Raw genomic sequence first — 21167 nt, forward strand, 5'->3', positions numbered from 1 at the left:
ATTTTTAGAGTGGTTTCAGTTACTCCTACAGAACACAAAATAACTCAGCTGCTGGTTCAGAAAACACATAATAGTTTTTGTCATAGAATTTATGGCTGAATTATACTTTCCAGCTGATAATATGATGTTACCCAGAATAAAAATAAATTTGAAAGCGCACAAAAGCTATGCATTGCTCATGTTAATAGCAACAATATTTATTAACACTCATGTTCTCCAGGTACAAGAAATCTCAAATGTAACACAGAAATCCTGCCCAGCTCACTCATTGTGCCCTCAAAGACACCTCAGACAAGTTCTCTATGCAAAATCAAAGACTTGAAAGAAAGGCAGCACTCTCCTAAAGAATATTCTAACTACCATAGGCATTGTAGTAACAAAATATGCAGAATTATCAAACTGCTGTCAATCAGGAACCTTTAAAGGCCAAATTATCCAACCTCTGCCTTGGGCAGGCACACTTGGGACCAGACCAGATTGCTCAGGTATTTCACTTTCTAAATTAAATGTTTTTCACCTTAAATGTACGAAGTTAAACTTGAAGAGAATGCTGGATGTCAGAAAAAAAAAAGATTACTTTTCAATATTTTAAGCATTGCCCTTAAAATTATTTCTCTCTAAAACTGAAACAGAAATAAGTGAGAACTGCCATTTAGTAAATACACTTTTATTTAAAACTTTAACTCAGTTTTAACTGATGTTTACCAAACAAGTCAAAATTCTCTACAGCATATAATTAATTCTTCTTAGCTTTTGGTTTAGAAGTTCCAGTTATAAGAGATACCAGCACTTTGAATAAACTGTTAATGCCAAAAGAATATCCTAAGAATTCAAATTTCTTTCTTTAATTTCCTTCAATGATTTGGATGCACTTCAGTCTCCTCTGTCTTTCAAGAACAACTTTAAAAGATGAGCTGTGAGGTATTTGAAATGTCTTTTTATCTCATTATTAAAACCTAACACAATGAACACAGCATGTTAAATTCAGATTGTCTGTAAGCTTTAGCAGGGCAGGCAGAAATTGCCTTTATAATTCAGCTGAGCCTTTAAGAGCACAAGATCAAACTGCCATGGGATTTTTTGGGAAAATGAAGGCAAATAACTGGAGGTGTTAAGATGATGTAAACAAAACAGCATGAGACATATCCATCAATGCATTTAATATTCAGAATCAGAGCAGTCTGACAGCACAGAAAAAGGATTTTTCTGAGTTTAATGGAAAATTTAAGCTCTTTGTCCTGAATACCTCTGGTAACTCGCAGCAGTGCTCACAGAGCTACCAAAGGCCCTCAGTACCTGTGGACATCATCCAGAGCTTTTGAATTCCCACAGGAGTTCTCTGAAACCACACATATTACAGGTACACCAAAACAGGAGCAGAACACCCTCTAAATGTACCCACAGAGCCACCAGGGAACAGCTGCCAGCACACCAGGGACTGCTCACCCTGTCCAGAGGTGCAGACAAGAACAAACTTTGGGATAACTGCTCATTTATTGATCAGAAAGGCCCACTGGAATCTCGAGGAGTTCAAAATATACTTTTTAAAATACCCCTTCTCACACATCTAAAAAACAAGCATTCAAGAACCATTACAATCCACCAAAGGAAAACAAAAGTATTTCTAATTCTGTATTTAATGTGACCACATGAAGGAGGAAAATTATTGTACCTTTATATGCTGTCGTGCAGCACTGGAAACAAGAGTGAGATGTCTTAGACTGTCATTAATTAACCACTGCCAACCACCTGGAACAGCAAGGAACATAAAGAACTTGAATATTTCTTACTTTCTGAACTTCAGCATTCTCCATTTAGTTTTTCCATAGAGCAGCAATTACACAGCTCACCCTGTGTCCTTGGCTTTCCAAACTAAAGCAGGCTGTGACTCCCAGCACAGCCACTCCAGACTGGATTGCCATGTCCACAGTGAACATGCCAAGCCTGGTGATGCTGAGAACTGCACATTCTATTTATTGTCAAGTTAACAGCTAAAAACCAAATCTTCAAATTGCATCAGCATCTGCTGCAGTATTTGTCTATCTATATTTTTTAATGTGTTAGGCCACCCAAGCCCATTAATTTTGCTTCTTTGAAAAGCGTAATTTGTTAATACTTTAGTTTAATGAATAGTTCCTACAGTCATGGAAGGTTATTTAAAATAGGACGTACCGATTATTGGATCTCCTCTAAATGGCATTTTTGATAGCGACAACTTTTCAATTAAAGTGCAGACTGCAAGAAAATAAATTTGATAATGAGATGAATACCCCCTCAGAAAAGAGAAATTGTAGCAATTTTGAAGAGAAAACCACAGAAAGTTACATTAGCATTAATTTTAAATTGAAGAATATTTGCAAAGAGATGTTCAAAATAAGGGAAATTAAAAACTGGAAGGAAATTGCATTTGTACAGAAATCCCTGGGATGCAGTAAGTGTCCTCTGACATGAGTTGGTCCCATCACTCATGCACATCCCTTGTTTGATGGGATATTTTCCCCCTCTGCCATTCAAGGTGTGCACGCACATATCAGCCACTTGTTCTTTGCTACAGTCTGGAAATGGCAGTGTAGCATCAGTGATAGTAAATGAACTGAGACAAGGATAATATTACAGCCACTAAAAACTATTCAAATATATGTGACAGGTTCTCCTACTTCTTATTCACATTGTTTTTGAACCTCCAGGGAGTGGCATTTGTTCACTGCACAGATATGAAACTGGATGCAGCTTTATTTCCTTTGATACTTGGAACACATGAAGATATCCCTTTCGTAATAAAGCCCTTATTATTTTTATCTATGAACTTGTAAGAGTTCTATGCTTACAAATCTACTTTGAGAATTGTAATTTTTTTTTAATGTTTTGAGGCTTTTTTGGGGAATGGAGATTAACATTGTAAACACTGCATATTTTCTGTCCCACAGGTGAACTGTATTCCTCAAATGAAAACTCAGCACTTGGGGAATACCCTGCTCTTTCACCTCCTGGGGTTCAGTTCCAATAAATGAGTTTGGTATAGCTCCATCTCACTGCCTGGCTGCTTTGGAGTTGGTGGAGGGGAGGGAAAGGACAGAAGAAGGTGTTAAATAAAGCAATGCCACTGTTTTTTCCTCTCCTCCCACAACTTGATTTTTGACTCCTCCTCTGGGCTCTGTACACAGCTCATCATCTTCATTTATAATCAACTTACTGGGCTCCAAACCTACTCTTGAACTCACTCCTCACTATGGCAATGTCACACAAAATCCTCTCAATACTGTGTGTCAGCTTCTCTGTGCTAATATTTATTCACAGACAAGGTTGAGTGCAATGTGACTAAACCCAAGTCTCCTGGGGTTCCTCCTTATTCTCTGCACTTCTTTGTGCTCTGTTGTGGTTGAGACCATCATCTTCATTAGACATGCAGGCAATTTGTGGAACATTTTCAGTTCTTCTCTTACTCCACCTACACAGCTGTATCATGCCAAAATACTGCCATTTATACTTCTCCAAACCCATGAAATGCTCAGCTGCTTAAAAGCTAAAACATATCACAAAACCCCACTCTTCAGCTTGCATTTTCATGTCATTCAGCTGCAATCTCACTCGAATCCCCTGGCTCTTCCACCTCAGTACTGAAGCTCTTTTACCCACGAGGTCTGGCTGCCTTCAGCTCTTCCAAGCTGGAATCTGCTCTGCAGCACTTCCTTCATTCAACCCACAAGCAGGAAAACAAGTGGGCATCATTTCCTCATCCACCCAGCCTGCTTCTTCCTGCAACACCCTTCCTTTTCACAGCACATAACAATCTTCAAAATCCATCTTCTCTGTGGTGCCACACTCCCCACAGACTGGTGTTTGTATGGTCTTTATGCTTCACTTCTGCACACACACGTGTTATGATAAAATCATTATTTCCACCATAGCTTCTAGAATTGCAGATTATATCTCTTCTGGAGAGGAATTTGAGTAAATCACTGAAGGAAGAGAGTTCAACCCTGAAAAAACTTCACTGTGTGCAACAACAGAGGGGCACAGTGTGCCACAGAGCCCAGAAGCATCTCTAGCTCTTACACAGAGTTATTCCAAGTGTATTGGCACCCCATGTCCTGTGCAGCCACCTGCTGATTGGCCTCCAAAGTTCATTTTTTTAATTACTGTGCAGGCTTTACTTATACACTTAACACAACATAGGCAAAACAAACTGGAACCACATAAACAGCCAAATTCCTCAGGGCACCTCTGGTGCTGTCCCAGGTGTGGTACTCACCTGCTGGTCTCATCAGTTCTCCTCCTAAACCCCTGCAAAACAGAAACAGCTTCAGAGAGCAACTCACCACAGGCAACCCGAGTGTACACTGCCCATAGCGAGGCAAAAAGCGCCTCAAAACCATTTCAGAATGAAAGCAGAGCACAAAATACTCACAGTTCTGTATCTGATCAACTCTGCTTCCTTTTAAATCAACCTTTCTTTACTTCAGTGTGATTAATACAACCCTCTCCTGAATATTTCATTTTCTTCTTGCAAAAATGCACTCCCAGTCTGCCTAATCTTTAATGTAAGCAATAAAAAGACTCAAGTTCATTCTGTTTTTCTTTTCACTTGCTTCAGAAACATTCCAAACCCATGAGACTGGCCAAGGACTTTCCAGTCACACAGTCTCTACCAGCTTCTGATTTCCACAGGTGAAAAGGAACTACATACACTCTTTAAATAAAATCATCATCTCAGTAAAACTGAAGAAAAACTTCCGTTCCCATTTTCACACATGTTAACTGGCTTCCTCTCCTGGTGAAATTTATCGCCCTTCTCCTTTCCCACTCAAGCCCCCTCCCAGGTGATTTTGTGTTTATCACCACAAGAAACACATCAGAAAAGGGAGAAAAATAAATGGCTCCAGCTACTTCAGACCCTCCTGGGGTAAAGCTGTGTTCCTCAAGGATGGTTTCACCAGCTCAGGCCAGTTCCTCTGTCTGAACATGAGCCCGGCCAGTAACTGCACTGGGAGAAGAAAATCAGAACTGGGCAGAAAGTGGGGAGAGAGAAAAGCATCCTGGAAATGGCAGGGCTTGATTCCATTCCTTGGCTTCTCCTGGATGTGGGCAGAGACTTCTCAACCACTGAGCCCTGTCTGCTTGTCTGGATACCCATCCCCGAGGCAATGCCTGAGGTGTTCCACTCACTGTCACCCTCTGTGGCTTCACTGTTCCATTTTGTGAACCTTTGACCTCCCCTTCCTTGGGATATTTCCTCCCTTGACTCCTCATTGTCTCCCTTCACTTCTGCTGGAATATTTCCTCCCTGAGGTGTGCCAAACCCTTAATCACCTGTTTGCATGTCCATGCTCTGGCAGAAACTCCCAGCAAGGGGAGCAACAACAAAGACTTGTTTATTTGCTTGTTGTTTTTTCTTTATTTTAAACATTTTCTTCCCTCCTCTCCTCAATAAAATTAATAGCTGTGCTCAGAAGGTCAGCTTAGCAATCCTAACAACTCTTACAACTTTGTTCTGCAATTTATCCCTTTGTATGAGCTTAAAAAGTCTGAACATTTTAAACACGTTTTCCCATTCCACACAAGGAGGTCCCTTCTGTAATATGCTCTGGGTTTCTGACTGCTCAACAATTTCATTGATGTTTCAGGTAACACAGAGATGCCAACTCCACATTATTCTCATTTGTCACAGGTCAGCACTTCCTTTAACCAAGAAATTTTTGCTTTCCACAATCAATATATATTAGGCTTAATTTAATAATCCCCAGCTCAGTTTATCATTGCAGGAAGCAAGCACAGATTCTACATCCTCATGTTGATAAGGTCTGTGTATTGTTTACCCCACCTTCCTGCCATGCTGTCTGCTCTCCAGCTTCTAAAAAATTTAAATCAGAAAACAAAAAAAGTGATGCAAGGAGTCGAGACAGCAGCAAAAACAGACTGATGTGGCAAGCCTTGCTTCCTCTTCCACACTTCTCCTTTATTTTGCCTTTACTCATTCCTTGCCTTTTGTCTGTTGCCTTACTGCAAATGAGTATAAAATAATCACCTTGCAAATGTGTTTGGTGTGCAGCAGAGCCTGCTGATGCAGGGATTCAGATATGGACTGCTCTGTTCCAACTACAAAGCAAGGACTGACTCACAAAGGCTGCTCCTCTCCATTTCCCTGCACTGCCAAGAAGGAAGTCAGGCCACTTCAAGCTGTGCTGATGGTAATAATTTGAGTGCCATCCCTTCCTCTGGCGTTTCACCAGCTCCATTTAATTCCAGAGTTTAGAGCCTCTCTGAGGATTGCTGTCCCCATGCAAGAATGCAGAAAGGTGACAGGGATTTGCATGGCAACTCCTCCACGTGGCACAAACTCCAAGCCAACCCCTCCTGGGTGGCACCATGACCTGTGTGTGCTCCTCTGCAAAGCTGCCCCAGTTGGTTCTTGCCCAGACACTCTGTATGTCCACCAATATTTTCTAATTTTTCCCCCTTTCCATAGCTCATGCATATTCTACTTTTAAGAATCAAGAATTCTACTGTAATCCAAGATCCTTCCTCAGCCAGTGCTTGGTTTGTCAAACATGATGCACATCTTTCTATTAACTTTATCTCACTCCACAGTATTTCACTAAATTAAAAAGATACGGATCTACCTAATACAGAGATTCTGAATTTTGCTGTACAGTCAGTATTCTTTCTTTTTTATTCCAAAGACACATCCATAAGTTGCATCACATTATTAGATGTACCTGTTTCAAGCTTTAATTATTAATTCAATTTGCAAATTGACTGATGCAGTGCCCAGCTTCCACGAGCTCCTAAGCATTCCTTTGTGTGTGCAGTTCCACAGCAATGCTTCTCTCCTAGAAACATCCTGGGATGAGTCACAATTTATGTGTGGAAAAGAAAATATATAATCCTTTGCAGAACTGACAAATTAACACTACTGACCTAAGAATGACAGCATCTATTTTATAATTACATTGGCTTGAATCAGAACCAGTGACAGTGCTGTTCTCAGGGCATAAAGAAGTTCAAAGTACTTTTGTGGATTTATTTTTTTAAATTATTTTAAGCCTGCTGCTTTTTGTGAGAAAGCCAGAATTCCTCTTTAAGCTAATAAAAATAACAGTAACTGAAGCTCTTTAGAAAATTATCTATGTTTTCACAGATATTCAAATCTGAAGCTAAAAGTACTGGAATAGCTGAAGGGATTCAGCTGTAAATACTGGATTTCTGGAAAGCTGAGAACACGTATTTCACCTCCATAAGAACAGCAACCAAGCATTTTCCTCGGGAACTCTTTGTCCCAAATAGAACTGAGGTATCTTTAAAGGTCCAGCTTGCACATTCCCTGAGACTTGGAGGTATAGAATGGCTTTATCAGAGGGGACATAAAGGGGAAAGAGAAACCCCTGAGCACAGCCAAATAGATTAATAAAGCTTTCATGGCCAACCCTTCAAAATACACAGAATAAATCACACTAACATGAGAAACACCAAGTTTTAGACTACTGTAAATTTGAATGCCACTTTGTATTCTAACATCAGAATGCTACAGGTAAAATCCTGGCTCTATGAAAGTAAAAGCTTTCCCAGTGACTTGTGTAGCAGAAGAATTCCACCTTATAATACTTCAGAGGACAGTGCACAGATCCCACAGAGCCACCCAGGTCCTGGCTGCATAAAACCATTTGAACTTGGAAGAACTGTTAAGACGAGCTTTGTTGCAAAGCTGGAATTCTTCGCTGATTAAGCTCATATGCCTAAAAATCTCTTTTAGGCAGAGGAATGCCAAGAAACACATCTGCCCTGAAACCATCAAGATCAGTTACAACCTTCAAGGGCTTTGAAATGAGATGAGTTTCTCTTTTGCCCAGCACCTGTCAACACCTGCGGGCTGCCTTACTCTGCTGGAAAAGCCGAAACTCGGAAGGTGCCGGTTCAACAGACACCGGCTGCTGCTCCGAGCTCCTAAATCTGCTGGGCTGCCCCAGCTGAGTGCTCCACACCCAGGCAGGCTCTGCAGAGGCTGCAGGGATGAGCTCAGGGCCAGGCTGGGGGTGCAGCACGTTGCTGCCCGGCCTGGGAGTGGTTGATGAACGTCCTGGCACATCCAGCTGGGATGGAGCCGCAGGGGGATGGATGAGCACGGGCTCTGCTGAAATCCAAAGTGCACTGCAAGCACCTGCAGCAGCCCAGCACTGCCAGCCCTGATCTGGGGTACCACACTCACAACTGGCCACAAGGAAGCTAAAAAATATTCTGAACTTCTGTGCAGCTGAAGAGTCGTGCAAGAGCCTCAGACCAGATGAGGCAGTTTTGGAGAATCTTAACACAACTACTATTAAAATATTGTTTTCTTGAAGACTTTTCGCATTATTGAATCACAGAATTATTTAGGTAGGAAAAGATGTTTGAGATCATTGAGTCCAACTACTGCAAAGACCAACCTAACCCTTTTAACACATCTTTTAAATGTGTTAAAACCTTTTCAACCTAACCCTTTTTAACACCTCTTTTAAATCTAGGTTTTCACAGATGGCAAAAACCAGGGATGGTGACTGCACCACTGTCCTGGGGAACCTGTGCAAGGGCTTCACAAACCTTTGAGTGAAATATATTTTTCCAACATCAATTTAAACCTTTCCTGGTGCAACTTAAGGCCATTTCCTCTTTCCTTGCACTTGTTACTTGAGGGAGGGAGTATTGAGAATGAGTCCAAGGTCTCAGATGCACAACAGAAACAGATCTGCCACAAAAAATCCAGCTACTAACCATGCTGGTGCAGTGGAATCAGAATGGAAATCAGGCTGAGTTCTGACTCTGTGTTAAACCAGCAGAGTGCCTTCCTAGCTCAGGCAACACAGCTGAAGGCAACAGATGCCACAAGTTTTCCATCTATGTTTTTTGTACATAAAAGTGCCATTTAAAACAAATAAAATACAGCACAATTTTGGTAGCTTTATAACCTGTACAGCCCCTGAAAAGGCACAGGAGGCAGATGCTCTACAGGGCATGGTTTGCATATTCCTTGGTGTAACCCCCACACAGAAACCCAGAAACTGCTGCTCAGCCCACAGCTGGAAGTGCACATGCAAATGCTCAAAGCAACCAGCTCCTCCAGACAAACCAGTGCATCAGATGTGTCAGGAGCAGGCTGATGGCAGGAAGTGCACACTGATGTGCCTGGACTTGCAGCTCCTTTGTGCTAGGGTAAACCCAGAAAGGACTTCAGCAGGAGGACAGAAAAAGACTTGTATTTTTAAAAAAATGGTAATTTGGTAGAAGATGGGATTTTGTACAATTAGCATGAATAAATTTGAATGCTTCAAGCATATTCCAAACTGAGACAGACTGCAGTGTAACTCAAAACAGGACTGCGTAAAGGATAACTTATGGCCATTTTTTAAATTCAGGTTACAGATGATGCAAGAATTGCTGAACAAAGATGGCAGAGCAGCTCTATGCATGTCTCCATCTCAAAGCACTTCGGCTTTCTCTTGTTTGACTTGAAGTCCTTATGGATTCAACAGAACCAGACAATCAAGAAACTCATGACCCATTTTTGAGTTTAAAATTTTAAAATTTCACCTTTGTAAAAAATATTTTAAAAACCCAAAATTCATTTGCTTCCTTTTCCCTTTCTCAGAGGGCAAAAAATTCCTTGGAACAGCTTCATCAAAGCATTAAAATCCCTTCAGCCCCTGTCAAGGCTGTTTAGTGGCCAGAAGTGAAAGAAAAATATCTAATCAACAGTTGAGACATGTGGCCAGATGCTCTTTGTTAATACAGTTTAAAAACTTGAAACACAAATAAAAAACACAGGTTTTCAACATTTCCCCAAGATGTTGTTAACACTGAAAATTCCCAGTAGCAATTTCTCAAATGGAAATCTTTGGAATATTATGTGCAATAATTACTCATCATGAAACGAGTCTGGCTTGTTTCACGAAATGCTTGCCCAGCAACACTCAAATTGTTGCTTTGTTTTTATAACCTAGTTTATTCTTCTCGTCCCATTTTAAAATATTTTATGCCTGCTGATATTTTACAATATGGATTAGGGCAGACATCTCTGTCTCAGCTAAGCATGAGAGCAAACAGCAGTGAATCAATCTTGCTTGGAGTTGAATTAGAACTCTTATCTAGAACAAAAACATTTCTGTAGGCATCTTATAAATACCATTAAGTGCAAGAAGCGCACATTATGACAAAAACAAATTACACCCAAGCTTCACCCTGACATTAAAGAATTTATGGAAGCCAAGAGAGCCACCCACAAAGACATGAATATACAGTATCAGCACTAAGCCCATCCACCAGCCCAAGCTCACTCAGGGCTGGAAGTGTCACATTTCTATGCATGAGCCCTTAAGAAATAAATTTTATCATTTCTTCAGATAGTTTCATGATTAAAAAAATTTACATAAAAAATCTTCAACCTATAATTAATAATTGCATAAAAACTAGTTCAGGTTTACTGTTTTCACGTAAGGCACGTGTGAAGAAGTGAACTAAAAATGACCCAAAAATGTTGTCAGTTAAAGGAGGAAAACCCCTCACTCTCATATACAGTTATTAGGGAATACGAGTCATTATGGTTTGATTTCCTTAAATTTAGAAGCAAACTCTGAAGCCACACACCAGTTTTAATTTACATTTACTTAACAGTTCCTTAAGCAATATCCCTTCATTTCCTGGAAGCTTCAACAAATAGGAAATGAAAAACAACTTAGTGAAAACTCATTTACATTTTCTTTGTCGCAAGAGTTGAAAAATTGCCCTGAACCTTTTGCAATGCTCCTGTTCTGCTTGTCACAAAGGGTGAAGAAAGGAATGGGGAAGGGAAGGGGAAGGGGAAGGGGAAGGGGAAGGGGAAGGGGAAGGGGAAGGGGAAGGGGAAGGGGAAGGGGAAGGGGAAGGGGAAGGGGAAGGGGAAGGGGAAGGGGAAGGGGAAGGGGAAGGGGAAGGGGAAGGGGAAGGGGAAGGGGAAGGGGAAGGGGAAGGGGAAGGGGAAGGGGAAGGGGAAGGGGAAGGGGAAGGGGAAGGGGAAGGGGAAGGGGAAGGGGAAGGGGAAGGGGAAGGGGAAGGGGAAGGGGAAGGGGAAGGGGAAGGGGAAGGGGAAGGGGAAGGGGAAGGGGAAGGATTTGAGGCAGGGTGCCACTATTTGTACAACACCCCCTTCCCAGATCCTGGTTTCATTTAACTGACATTTTCCAAGATGAAAAATGATGGTTTGGCATCTTTTTTTCTTACCTGTACAACTGACGACTGCAAAGCTGCGGGATAAAAAAGCAACACATATTAATTTTAATTGAGTTTTCTTGATCCAAGTGTTTTCATTTTCCCCCCTCATATGCATTGGTATATACTGTGAGCTGTTCCATGCTGGGAAGAAAAACCCAACAACATGGGATGACTGAAAATGAAAGGGATGAATTAAGCAAAATTATCTCCATAGAAATATTTGGAAGTGCTCTGAGCAGGACAAGGCTTCATTTAGCATCAGCAGAGATACAAAAAGTGCCTCAATTGAAATGCAGAATGTGATTTTTGAGGTCTATGAACAGGGAATCATGGATGCAGGGACAAGGAATGGGCTCATGATGTCCCTTGAGCACAGTTATCCCAAGGGCAGTCAGGAGGATGAAGGGACAGAGGGAAAAGGAACCAAAGCAACCCCTTAAGCATTTCCGAAATGTCATTTCCAGCATCAGAGCTGGGGGCTCAGAAGAGTCCCCAGTGTCACTGTGTCAGAGACACCCAGCTGTCACAGGGTCACTCTTTGTGACAAGGTTTGCTCTTGGTACAGGGTTGAGGAAGGTGGAGAACAGCTGCCTTAATTGTAAATCTTACAGCATTCCAGGTTAAAAAGAGATTTATGTTGGCTACAAACCTCTTGGTGAATTTGCTTGAGTCCCTCCAATGATTTTTCAGTGAAATAGTACGTTACAGATCTGTAAAAGTATACAAAATTTTTAATACAGACTTCCTCATCATGCTGTAAATCATTCTTTTTCTATAACATCATTGTACTTTCAAACAGAAAACCAACCATGTGATGGTCCACAGAAACATGCAATATTTTTTTAAATAGTTCAGCAAACATAACAACAGAAATTCTTTCCTTATCATACAGAAAACTATTCCAAAAGGCTTATAAAAAAATCAGTGTCACTTCCTAATAACACAATTGCCAGTACACTGATAACCCTTCTCAGCTCAGTTGTACACTTAGATTCCAACACTTCAGTGATTTTTCCATCTATTCCAAGTATTTCCTGCAACTAAAAATGATCTGTTTGTCTTGAACTTGAGCACAAACTCTTTTGATGGACACTGCTGGCAAATGTGTGTGTAAATATACAGATATACTTTTATATACACCTGCACCAGCGTTTATCAGCATTAAATCATCAGTATTAACTCAATGAGCTGCTTAATGAGGTTTTTCTCCAACACTGAGGAGGTATTTCTCCAATCCTGAAGACAAAAGACTGTCCCTATCCAGGAAGACAGCACACTTTTTGGGAAAGAGGAATTAATCTGTATTTAACTGATCTTGTTCAATTCTCCAAGTAAGGCAAAAAATGACTTCTCTTTTCTGATTATGAATTTAAAACTGAAGTCTTAAATCACTGAATAAAACATGAAAGCTCAGCATCACTCTTAAAATCAAACAAAAATTCAATGGAAACTCAGTTCAGTGAGATGAAGATTTCCATAATTATACTCAGGAAGCTTTTAATAGACCAAACATGAAAGGAAAATTTATAGTCTAGATAATCTTGCATTAATACCTATTATTCTCTTGTGCCAGTTTACACAGAGCATGGGTGATCTCAGCACAGGCAAGGATTGCCCCATGGCGTGTGTGCAGATCTGAGCCCACTGATAAAGGCAGAAGTCTTGGCAGAACTGAAAGAGATTAAATATATTTTTTTTAAACAAAGCATATTGACAGATCACAGTTCTAAACGGAATTTTGCCTGCCTAGAAATAACACTGGAGAAGCATTTCTGTAAAGTCAAGTATGCTGATGTGTGAAAAGTTTTAATGAAGTAAATTCTGACCACAGTGAGCTATTTTATACTCCCAAGCCCTTCCCTGGCTGGAGTAAATAGAATAACTATTTGCTAATAGAATAGAATTGCTATTGGGCACTGAGCTGGCTGAGCAGTCAGGGAAGTGGGGCTTGCACTGCCATGGAATTTTATTTCCATGTTTAGTGCCACCTTGCTGGACCACGACAGGAGCCACTGCAGATTCTCAGGGGCTTGGGCAGCACCTTCAGGGCCATGAAAAATCTGCCAGTACAGCCTCAGGATCTGCAGTGGGCTCAACAAAGCACCCTGGGCTCATGCTAGGAAACACCTGATTACACACACAGTCAGAAGGGAATTCTTCTGCAGGTGTCAGGCTGGACAAGACAAAACAGATCCCCCACCCTTTACAACATCAAAGCCTTCTCAGCAAGAGCTGGGAATTTAAGGGTAGCTGCTGGATTTGTTCTCATTTGTTCACACAACTGCACCCATTTATTCAGAAGCAGCAGAGCCCAGTGCAGCCAGGTATCTGAGGCCCACACCCCAGCTAAAAACCAAGCTGACAGTAATTTATAAATTTTGGCATGAAACCTGAATATGAGTAAAGCCATCAAGGTCACTACACTGTATTAAATGGCAGGGGAAATCTTAATTTTTCTTCAATAGATTGATTAGATCTTTGTAGGTTTGTCCTGCCTAGGCTCAGCCTAGCAGAGCTCAGCTGTACCTACCCACGTTTGCCATGTACTCAGGGGCCTGGGGAGTGATGTTGTGCAGAGCTTTGGTTGCAAGTTCTCGAATAACACTGTAAGAAAGCATTTCTGAGGGTCAGCAATTCAGTAGAAGCAATGTGTTAAAAAACAATGTGAGGAAGGGACTCCTGCCCCCAACCAAAACCCAGGCAAATATTCAAATTACAGTACTCTCTGTTCATCCTATGCTTCTTCCTTGTAAAAAGGCCAACAAAAGCAAAAGCACCCATGCAGCCAGCCTGCAGCCAGCCTGCAGCCAGCTTTCAGTGACGTGAGAAGGGCTCAGAGAGAGGGAAAAACACCAGTGGGGCTGGTGGAAGCTGAGGGCTCATTCTGTGCACTGGCAGGGACAGAGCAGTAAACTGTGATTATTTCTCGTGATGCAAACTGTGATCAGCACTGATAGAATCTCCCTGGTGTGATATGTACACATTTCAATCTTTGTGAACACTGAATGTGAGTAAGCACCATCTCTATGCATGAAATCTGCTTTAATTAGGATAATTGTATGGTGACAGTGTTTACCCCTCACATACACTATATAACATATAAATGGGTTTTATTAATCTATTAACAGATTGAGGTCATGGCCAAAAGACAGAATTCATAAATCTGTTTAAGTGACAATCTGCTTGGGAGGTACAGATGATATCACCTACTACTTGCACAGTTTCCTTCAGTCAAATGCTGCTGCAAACCCAGGTGTGAGTAAAATTCACAAAAATAATCCACAAAAGTGCAATATGCAGAGCAATCAATTCCTGGATATTAATAATTATATTTTATGAACTTACCTATCCCAGTGGTTAATCTTCATGTTAACTAAATGATCAATCATTGGCTGTGTATACTCAGGAAAGCCAGCAATATAAACACTGAAAAAGAAAAAAAAACAGATATAGGTTAGAAATATGGTCCAGAGACAGAGAGTACAGAACCAATATCCATGTGCATCTTAGCAAGTCCAAAGGTTTAAATCCTCTGGTTTTAAGCTAACCAAAAAATTACTTAAATGTGCCTTCTCCTAAATGATTGCAGCTGAATGACAGGATGGGAAATATTCTGAAGTATTGAAAAAAATTAAAATCACTTCTGTAAACTTTCAAATCGTTTCTAAAACCTGCTCTACCTACAACAAGCTTGACATTCAATCCCATTGTTGCATTCCAGATGTGTATGTTAACTTGAATAATTATTTCAGATTGGAGAAAAACATCACTGATATCAACTACAAGAGGAAAAAGTTACAGAAATGTGCTATATCCTCATAGATACAATAGTCCAAAATGGAAAAGGGGATTTCAATTTGTCCTTTTTAAAAATCAATCATATGCAGAAAGTTAATTGTGACAAAAGCTGTGAGAGCTGCAGAGTTCAGGCGTGAGATGGAAGGGAACACCAGCACTAATTAATTACCTAAGGAGCTGCATTTCCTAACTCACAGCCACACTTGCCTTCCAATCTTCAGAAGCATCAACTAGAGAAAGCCAAAGTCAACACGAGTGAAGTGAAATGTTTTTTCAGTACATCTGATGAGTGTTAAATCACCTTGGGAAGCCCAACAATCAGCAGGACGTGCTTGTGTCAGAAGGGCACAAAGGGACTCATGGATTACCTTAATTTCACCTTTTCATATCTTTTGAGTGATTAACTTTGCAGTTATAATGGTGTTCCATCAATACCCCTGTGTGCAATCAGAAGCAAACAAAGAGAAAAACCAAATACTGCCCCATGTTCCCATCTTGATATCTGTGGAATTCATCAGAGAGGGAATTCTTAAATCCACAGCCCAGACCTGTTACCTCAACCAGCACTGGACACAGAAGCAGCCTCTACTGAGCCCTAGAGAAGGATTTGACAGTTGGTTCAAATTGTTGTTGAGGCCAGCAGAGAAAGGATAAAATTCTCATCTCTAGGTGCTTTCCCTGTTCTGCAGGAACACACAATAACAGACACATTTCCCCTGCCATGTCTGAGCTCTCCTCTCCTCTTTGGAGCTGCTTTTTGGAGTCCCAGTTTTAGCACCTACTTCTCTTGCCAATCATTTTAATTGAACTTCCTTGCCCAGCTAAAAACCAATCTCTTGGGTCACAGGTGTAGCTAAATCCCACTTTTAGTTTTAGTTTATAATTATCTTTAACTACAGTCCTCATCTTCTATGCCCTACTGAGAATTTAGTGCAAGAAGCCTTGCACACAAGTCTGTATTTCCTGATGATGGTGCTGGTTAGATTTTTGCACCCCACTCAGGTTAAGAAGCTTTTTCCTTAACTCTGCTTGTACCAAGCTCAGAACTCCTGGAATCACACAATCTCTTCACTGCTAGTTCATATAAAATAGGTTTCCTTGACCTTCCATCCTCAGAAATGTATTATGACATTTGAGCTGAATCCTCTAACTACTCTCAGAAAAAAGGGCACCCAGTGCGAAAAACTTACATTAAAATATTTACATTTGAAAGGCTCTGAACAACTATTTATACACAAATACATAAACATTCACAAATATACATGATAATGCCCCTTTACTGGAACATTATCATAATTCATGAACCAAATTCAGCTGTAGAAATTGAGACTTTTTCTGGGGGGGGGTTTATTGCTCACCATTATCATGGTATGTGTTTTCTGAGTAGTCAAATGTATACCTGGGTGTTTCCTTTAATGTTACTCAGGGAAAAATAAGGAAATAGCCAAGTAACTTAATTATTGACCTAAATAATGACAGCTTGCTTGAAGAGCAGTGTCTTTTCTTGAAAGTAACAGAATGAGATGGCAAATATTTCACAAAAAAACAGTTTGATTAATGGCAATGAACGTGGTTTCAGAGACTCAAGCTTTTAAGTGCATAAGGCTATTTATAAAAAGATTTACAAATTTATGCCTTCTGCTGGACAGTTTAAAGAAAGAACTCAACAGTAAAAATATTTTCACTTAGGCAAGTGACACTCCAACAAAAACTCTGGAACTCAAAGTGAAAGAAGTAAAAAAAAAAATTTAAATTACCAGTTCAGCTCTTGAAAAATCAAAAGAACATGATGAGTCTCCAAGACAGAATTAGAGAAGACAGGAAATAAAACCTGCTTTGTCACTTTGGGATTGTTTCAGTTTTCTATTAGTCGAAAAGCCCAGAGTTTCAGAAATCACGTGGATGCCACACACGGTTCTCGAGCAGCATGGAAATACCAAGCTCCTGCATTTCCCCATCTCCCGTGGGTGGGAGCTCTGGGGAAGGCTGTGGGAGGAGGGTGGGGACCCCAGCAGGGCTGACAGTCGGTAAAAGGTGAAGGTGTGAACAGACTGAGATGATTCTGCACAAAAGGGACAACACAGACGTGCACAGATCAATTAAAAAATACTCGAGGTGAAGACAGAGGGGTTTTTATCTTACAAATCTCTCCGTGGAAGTCACAAAGTTGGCAGTGGAGCATGAACCATCATGCAGCTGTCTGCTGTTTCTGTTCCCCAAGGACATCATCTGCTCAAGCCTTCCTGACCCGCTGGGCTCCTGAGCAGCCCCACGGGGCAATTTCCTGCCCTGTCTCAGATGGGGCTGAATCACCCCGTGGGTGCTGCTGTGCTGCTCTCCCCACCCTGGCCCTGGACTCGAGGCCAGACTCTGTCTCAGACAACTCAAGCCAGAACCAGCCCTTGCTCTTCATCATTTCCTCGTGAGGAAATGCAATATTCTGTTCCTTCTGGCCATTCAGTTTGGCTCCAAACTTCCTCTTTTCAGCACCTCTGTGTTTCCAGAGCTGAATATTCCAGGACAAGCCCCTGGTTTATAAGCACACCACCCCAGTCTGGGTATTTCCCATCTGCTCTTTGCAGACTGTATTGCAGAGATCACTTTGGTTTTTCAATCATGTAATGGTTCCACATTCACCAATTTCGATTCCCAGACTCGCTCATTTTTTTTTCCCTACTGTGAGATAGGATTAGGAGAAAAGCAAAGCAGGTTCCAACTTAAAGGGTATAAAGATAGATTTATTAACACACACTAAAAGAAGAATGAGAATCATTCTGTTTCCTCTTTAACTAAAACCCAAGCTGTGCTAACCCATGACAATACATTACTGTGGGCAGCTTTCCACTGAGCTAACACAAGCACTTGAGTTACAGGTCCTAAGCACAGACCACAAATTCAACAACTTGGGCAAACTGGTTTTTTAAAATGGGTATGACTTGATTTTTTCACCCTAGTCAGAGTCCATCTGCCGTCACAACAGCCTCTCCTTTGACTACAACTCCCCAAACCTCCTCACCTTGTCCAGCCTTGAGCAGCTCAGACAGTTTTGTGACACCTCTTGGCTGCTTCCTCCTTGTACCAAGGATTTCACTCTGCCTCACACATGATGATCAGTTCAGTGCAAAACCAAACACACAATTTTGATTTCCTTAAAACCATCAGGATTAAACAATGTTCAGTAAGATGAGGCAATCAGACAGGTATTTCATTGGGTACAAGAGGTCCTTCATATTTAGGAAAACTAAACTAAATGACTGGAAACTTACCTTATAGTCAAGTAACAGTTAACTCTGTTACCAACAGCAAAATAATCAGCCGCAGTGAGAATGTCAATGCCATGGGGGAAAGTGCCCTACAAACAAAATATTATTTTAAAATGTATAATACATTCCAAATAGGCAACACGACTGAAAACAAATCTGCTACTCTCTCAAGCACTGAAAAAACACAATTTAATTTATAGTAAAATCACCCCTACTACTGACATAAAGGATATTGAATATATAAACAGCAAAATACCTCACTCTGCTTGTGAGTCAATGATAAACAGCCCAAGCAAATGGCAGCAGGCAGTAACCTATGCAACAGCTCCTTCCACACCTCCCAGTCATACCAAAATATATATTTGGTTAATGCATGACTATGTATATACCCAAAAGATGATTCCTCTGGAAGGATTTAGATAAACATAAACATGTTTCCAGTTTATGTGAAGGCACAAGGTGAGTTTAATGAAATATAAAATTCGAGATTTAGGCACCAAGAGGTGCATCACATGTAGAATACACAGGAGTTTCTATTTACACTTGTATTTTATGACTCATTAATGAACTAAAAAATGGGATTGGTTTGTTTTTAAAATGAACACTGGTTCCCAGCAAAGCCTGAAACACTGAATCCTACTGAAGGATCCCAGTTCTGCCATCACTTCTCAAACCAGTCTGCTTCTAGAAGACAGATTTTCTTTCTAAGTATGAGATTTCCACTTAGAAATCTGCATTTCTGTATGCAGGCAATACAATTCAGGTATTCAGAATTTCCTTGGCTCTGGCTGGTTTAGCAGAGCATCAGCAGAGGCAGCACAGCACCCATGAGCCACAATAAAGAACAAATGGAGAAGAGCCAGCTGAGACTGGCTCCACTCACTTCCAAAAGGGACACTCAGAGGGGATTAAAACCATGAGGCTCCTGGAAGTACAGGTTTGGGATGTGATGCAGGTTTGTTTACAGCTCACTCATCCCTTCCACATTTGGATCCAGTCATGCAAAACTAGTGGGAAGTATCTCTCCATCTGAGCCTGAATCACTGAAGCAGTTTATCCTGGAAGCAGTGGCAGCTGCCAAGGTCTTGCTCTAGAAGCAGAATCCCAGTGCTTCCAAAAAACAAGGCCTGAAATCTGACTGGACCAAGGAGAGACAGAGTATTTATGGCTTATCCAAGCCTGCAAGTCTTGGTAACTCAAAGGTAAAATGAATGCTCTGACCAAAAACCTCATGAAACCCTGATTGGGGCAAAAAGGTACATGAGAAACACCTCAGTATGATGTAAGGCCAAAGAGCAAGACACACAATGCAAGATATAAAGATGCACTACATAAGGAAAATCTCAGCCAAACAATTTGAATTCTAGCTACCAGCTGGACCCTGCTATTTGTTCCCCAGCTGTGAGTGTGCCAGTTTGATGCCATCTCACAGAGGGCACGGTGCCACCAAGCCTGTCAGTCAGACAATATCATTCCTGACTTCAGGAACACAGAGGTCACAGCCAGAGGGAGAGTCAGGCTTTACAGGAACAGCCAACAGCTTCTGTTCCCTCAGAACACTTCAAACTTCTCCAATATAGAAGTTGGTGTTATTAGAAGTATGTGCATTTCTCATGATTTATGCTCAAAAGAATTCCTCAATTTTCAAAGCTTCCATTTACACACAGTGTAAGTGGCATTTTACAATGGTTTCTTCTGTGGCCACCAGCAAATTCTGGATTTGGGACATGTGGAATTACAAAGCTGAAGGAGGCAGGAACCAGGAAAGAAGTGAGGGCAACCTTTTTCTCCAGCTATTTAGTATCTCCACCTCAGGTGGAGAATGTGTTTTAGCTCCTTGCAGTACAGAGGAAGGGTGTCTCTTTCAACACACTGTTCCAGAGGGTGGATCTACTCATTAAGTCACCATTTTCCTAAGCACCAAGGAATGGTTCAGCAAGTAAAACTTCTGACCTTCTGCAGGAACCAGCTGGAGCCTGACAGCTCCTCCATGCCATGAAAACTCACTGGTTCACTGCTGATGTGCCAACACAGAGGCTGAAATCATCATCATGTGATGACACATTTCAGTTGTGGGTCAAAGCAGAGTCTGTAGGGAACCTTTCTGGCTTTAAACTAACATGGACTGTACTCTTCTGATTAAGAAATTAAAAAAGAAAAAAAACCCACAGAATTTTTGTTCCATGGAAGCTCTTCTAAACCTGCAGCATCCAGGAGCTCTCTCTCCCCTGGAGCTAAGCCAGGCTAGGGTGTTATTTACTTTATTCAGCACCTCACAGTGGAATCAGGCTGGGCTGCTGTGTGATACCCAAGCTCTCCAGGGCAGGAGCTGCAGCCCCAGAAGAGTCACCCTGGCTTCTGTTCATCACAGACCCAGCTGGGGCAGGGCACCAAAAATCCCTCCTCTCTTCTTCCCAGTCTTCTTGCACCCTTTCTCTGCTATTCACTTAATTCTTTCTAGAAATACACACTGAAAACGAACAGATGGTTTAACAGCCAGAGTTCTAAATGAATAATATTCTGGCTCAGAACACAGAGATTTTTGGGAATGCTCAGGTGACAGCATTTTAACAAAGATCCCTTAAAGAGCAGCTTGCTTTAACCATGCTCACCAGTTCTGCTCTGTTCACAGGGATACAGTGACTGAACCATTCCTCCCCACACTCTCTCTCTCTTAACATATTCAGCTTTATTAATTCCTGGTGAGGAACCAGTAAATTCAAGGCTTTACCCTATTTGCTTCTCCAAGTTTGAAAATCAAAGTTGTCTTGAGGATTTTAACTACTTAAATGTTGCTAAGTTACATAGGAACCTACCACAATACTTTTTACCAAAGGACTTGGGTACCTCCAAAAAGTATCAGATTTCTCAAAATATCTAGGTGGTACA

General features: G+C 41.1%; 1 protein-coding gene across 1 annotated transcript in view; it reads right to left on the reverse strand.

The window, feature by feature from the left end:
- Positions 1–21167, reverse strand: part of TBCD (tubulin folding cofactor D) — a 104316-nt gene that overhangs the window by 26103 nt on the left and 57046 nt on the right. The window contains exons 18-26 of the mRNA XM_063408886.1: positions 18282–18367; positions 14563–14643; positions 13748–13821; positions 12771–12888; positions 11867–11927; positions 11227–11249; positions 4253–4284; positions 2173–2235; positions 1673–1749 (exon numbers count right to left, since the gene is read on the reverse strand). Of these exons, the coding sequence (XP_063264956.1) occupies positions 1673–1749; positions 2173–2235; positions 4253–4284; positions 11227–11249; positions 11867–11927; positions 12771–12888; positions 13748–13821; positions 14563–14643; positions 18282–18367 (615 nt within the window). The remainder of the gene's footprint in view (positions 1–1672; positions 1750–2172; positions 2236–4252; positions 4285–11226; positions 11250–11866; positions 11928–12770; positions 12889–13747; positions 13822–14562; positions 14644–18281; positions 18368–21167) is intronic.

The sequence above is a fragment of the Prinia subflava genome, chromosome 12, assembly GCF_021018805.1.
Source record: "Prinia subflava isolate CZ2003 ecotype Zambia chromosome 12, Cam_Psub_1.2, whole genome shotgun sequence".
In the NCBI taxonomy this organism is placed as follows: domain Eukaryota; kingdom Metazoa; phylum Chordata; class Aves; order Passeriformes; family Cisticolidae; genus Prinia; species Prinia subflava.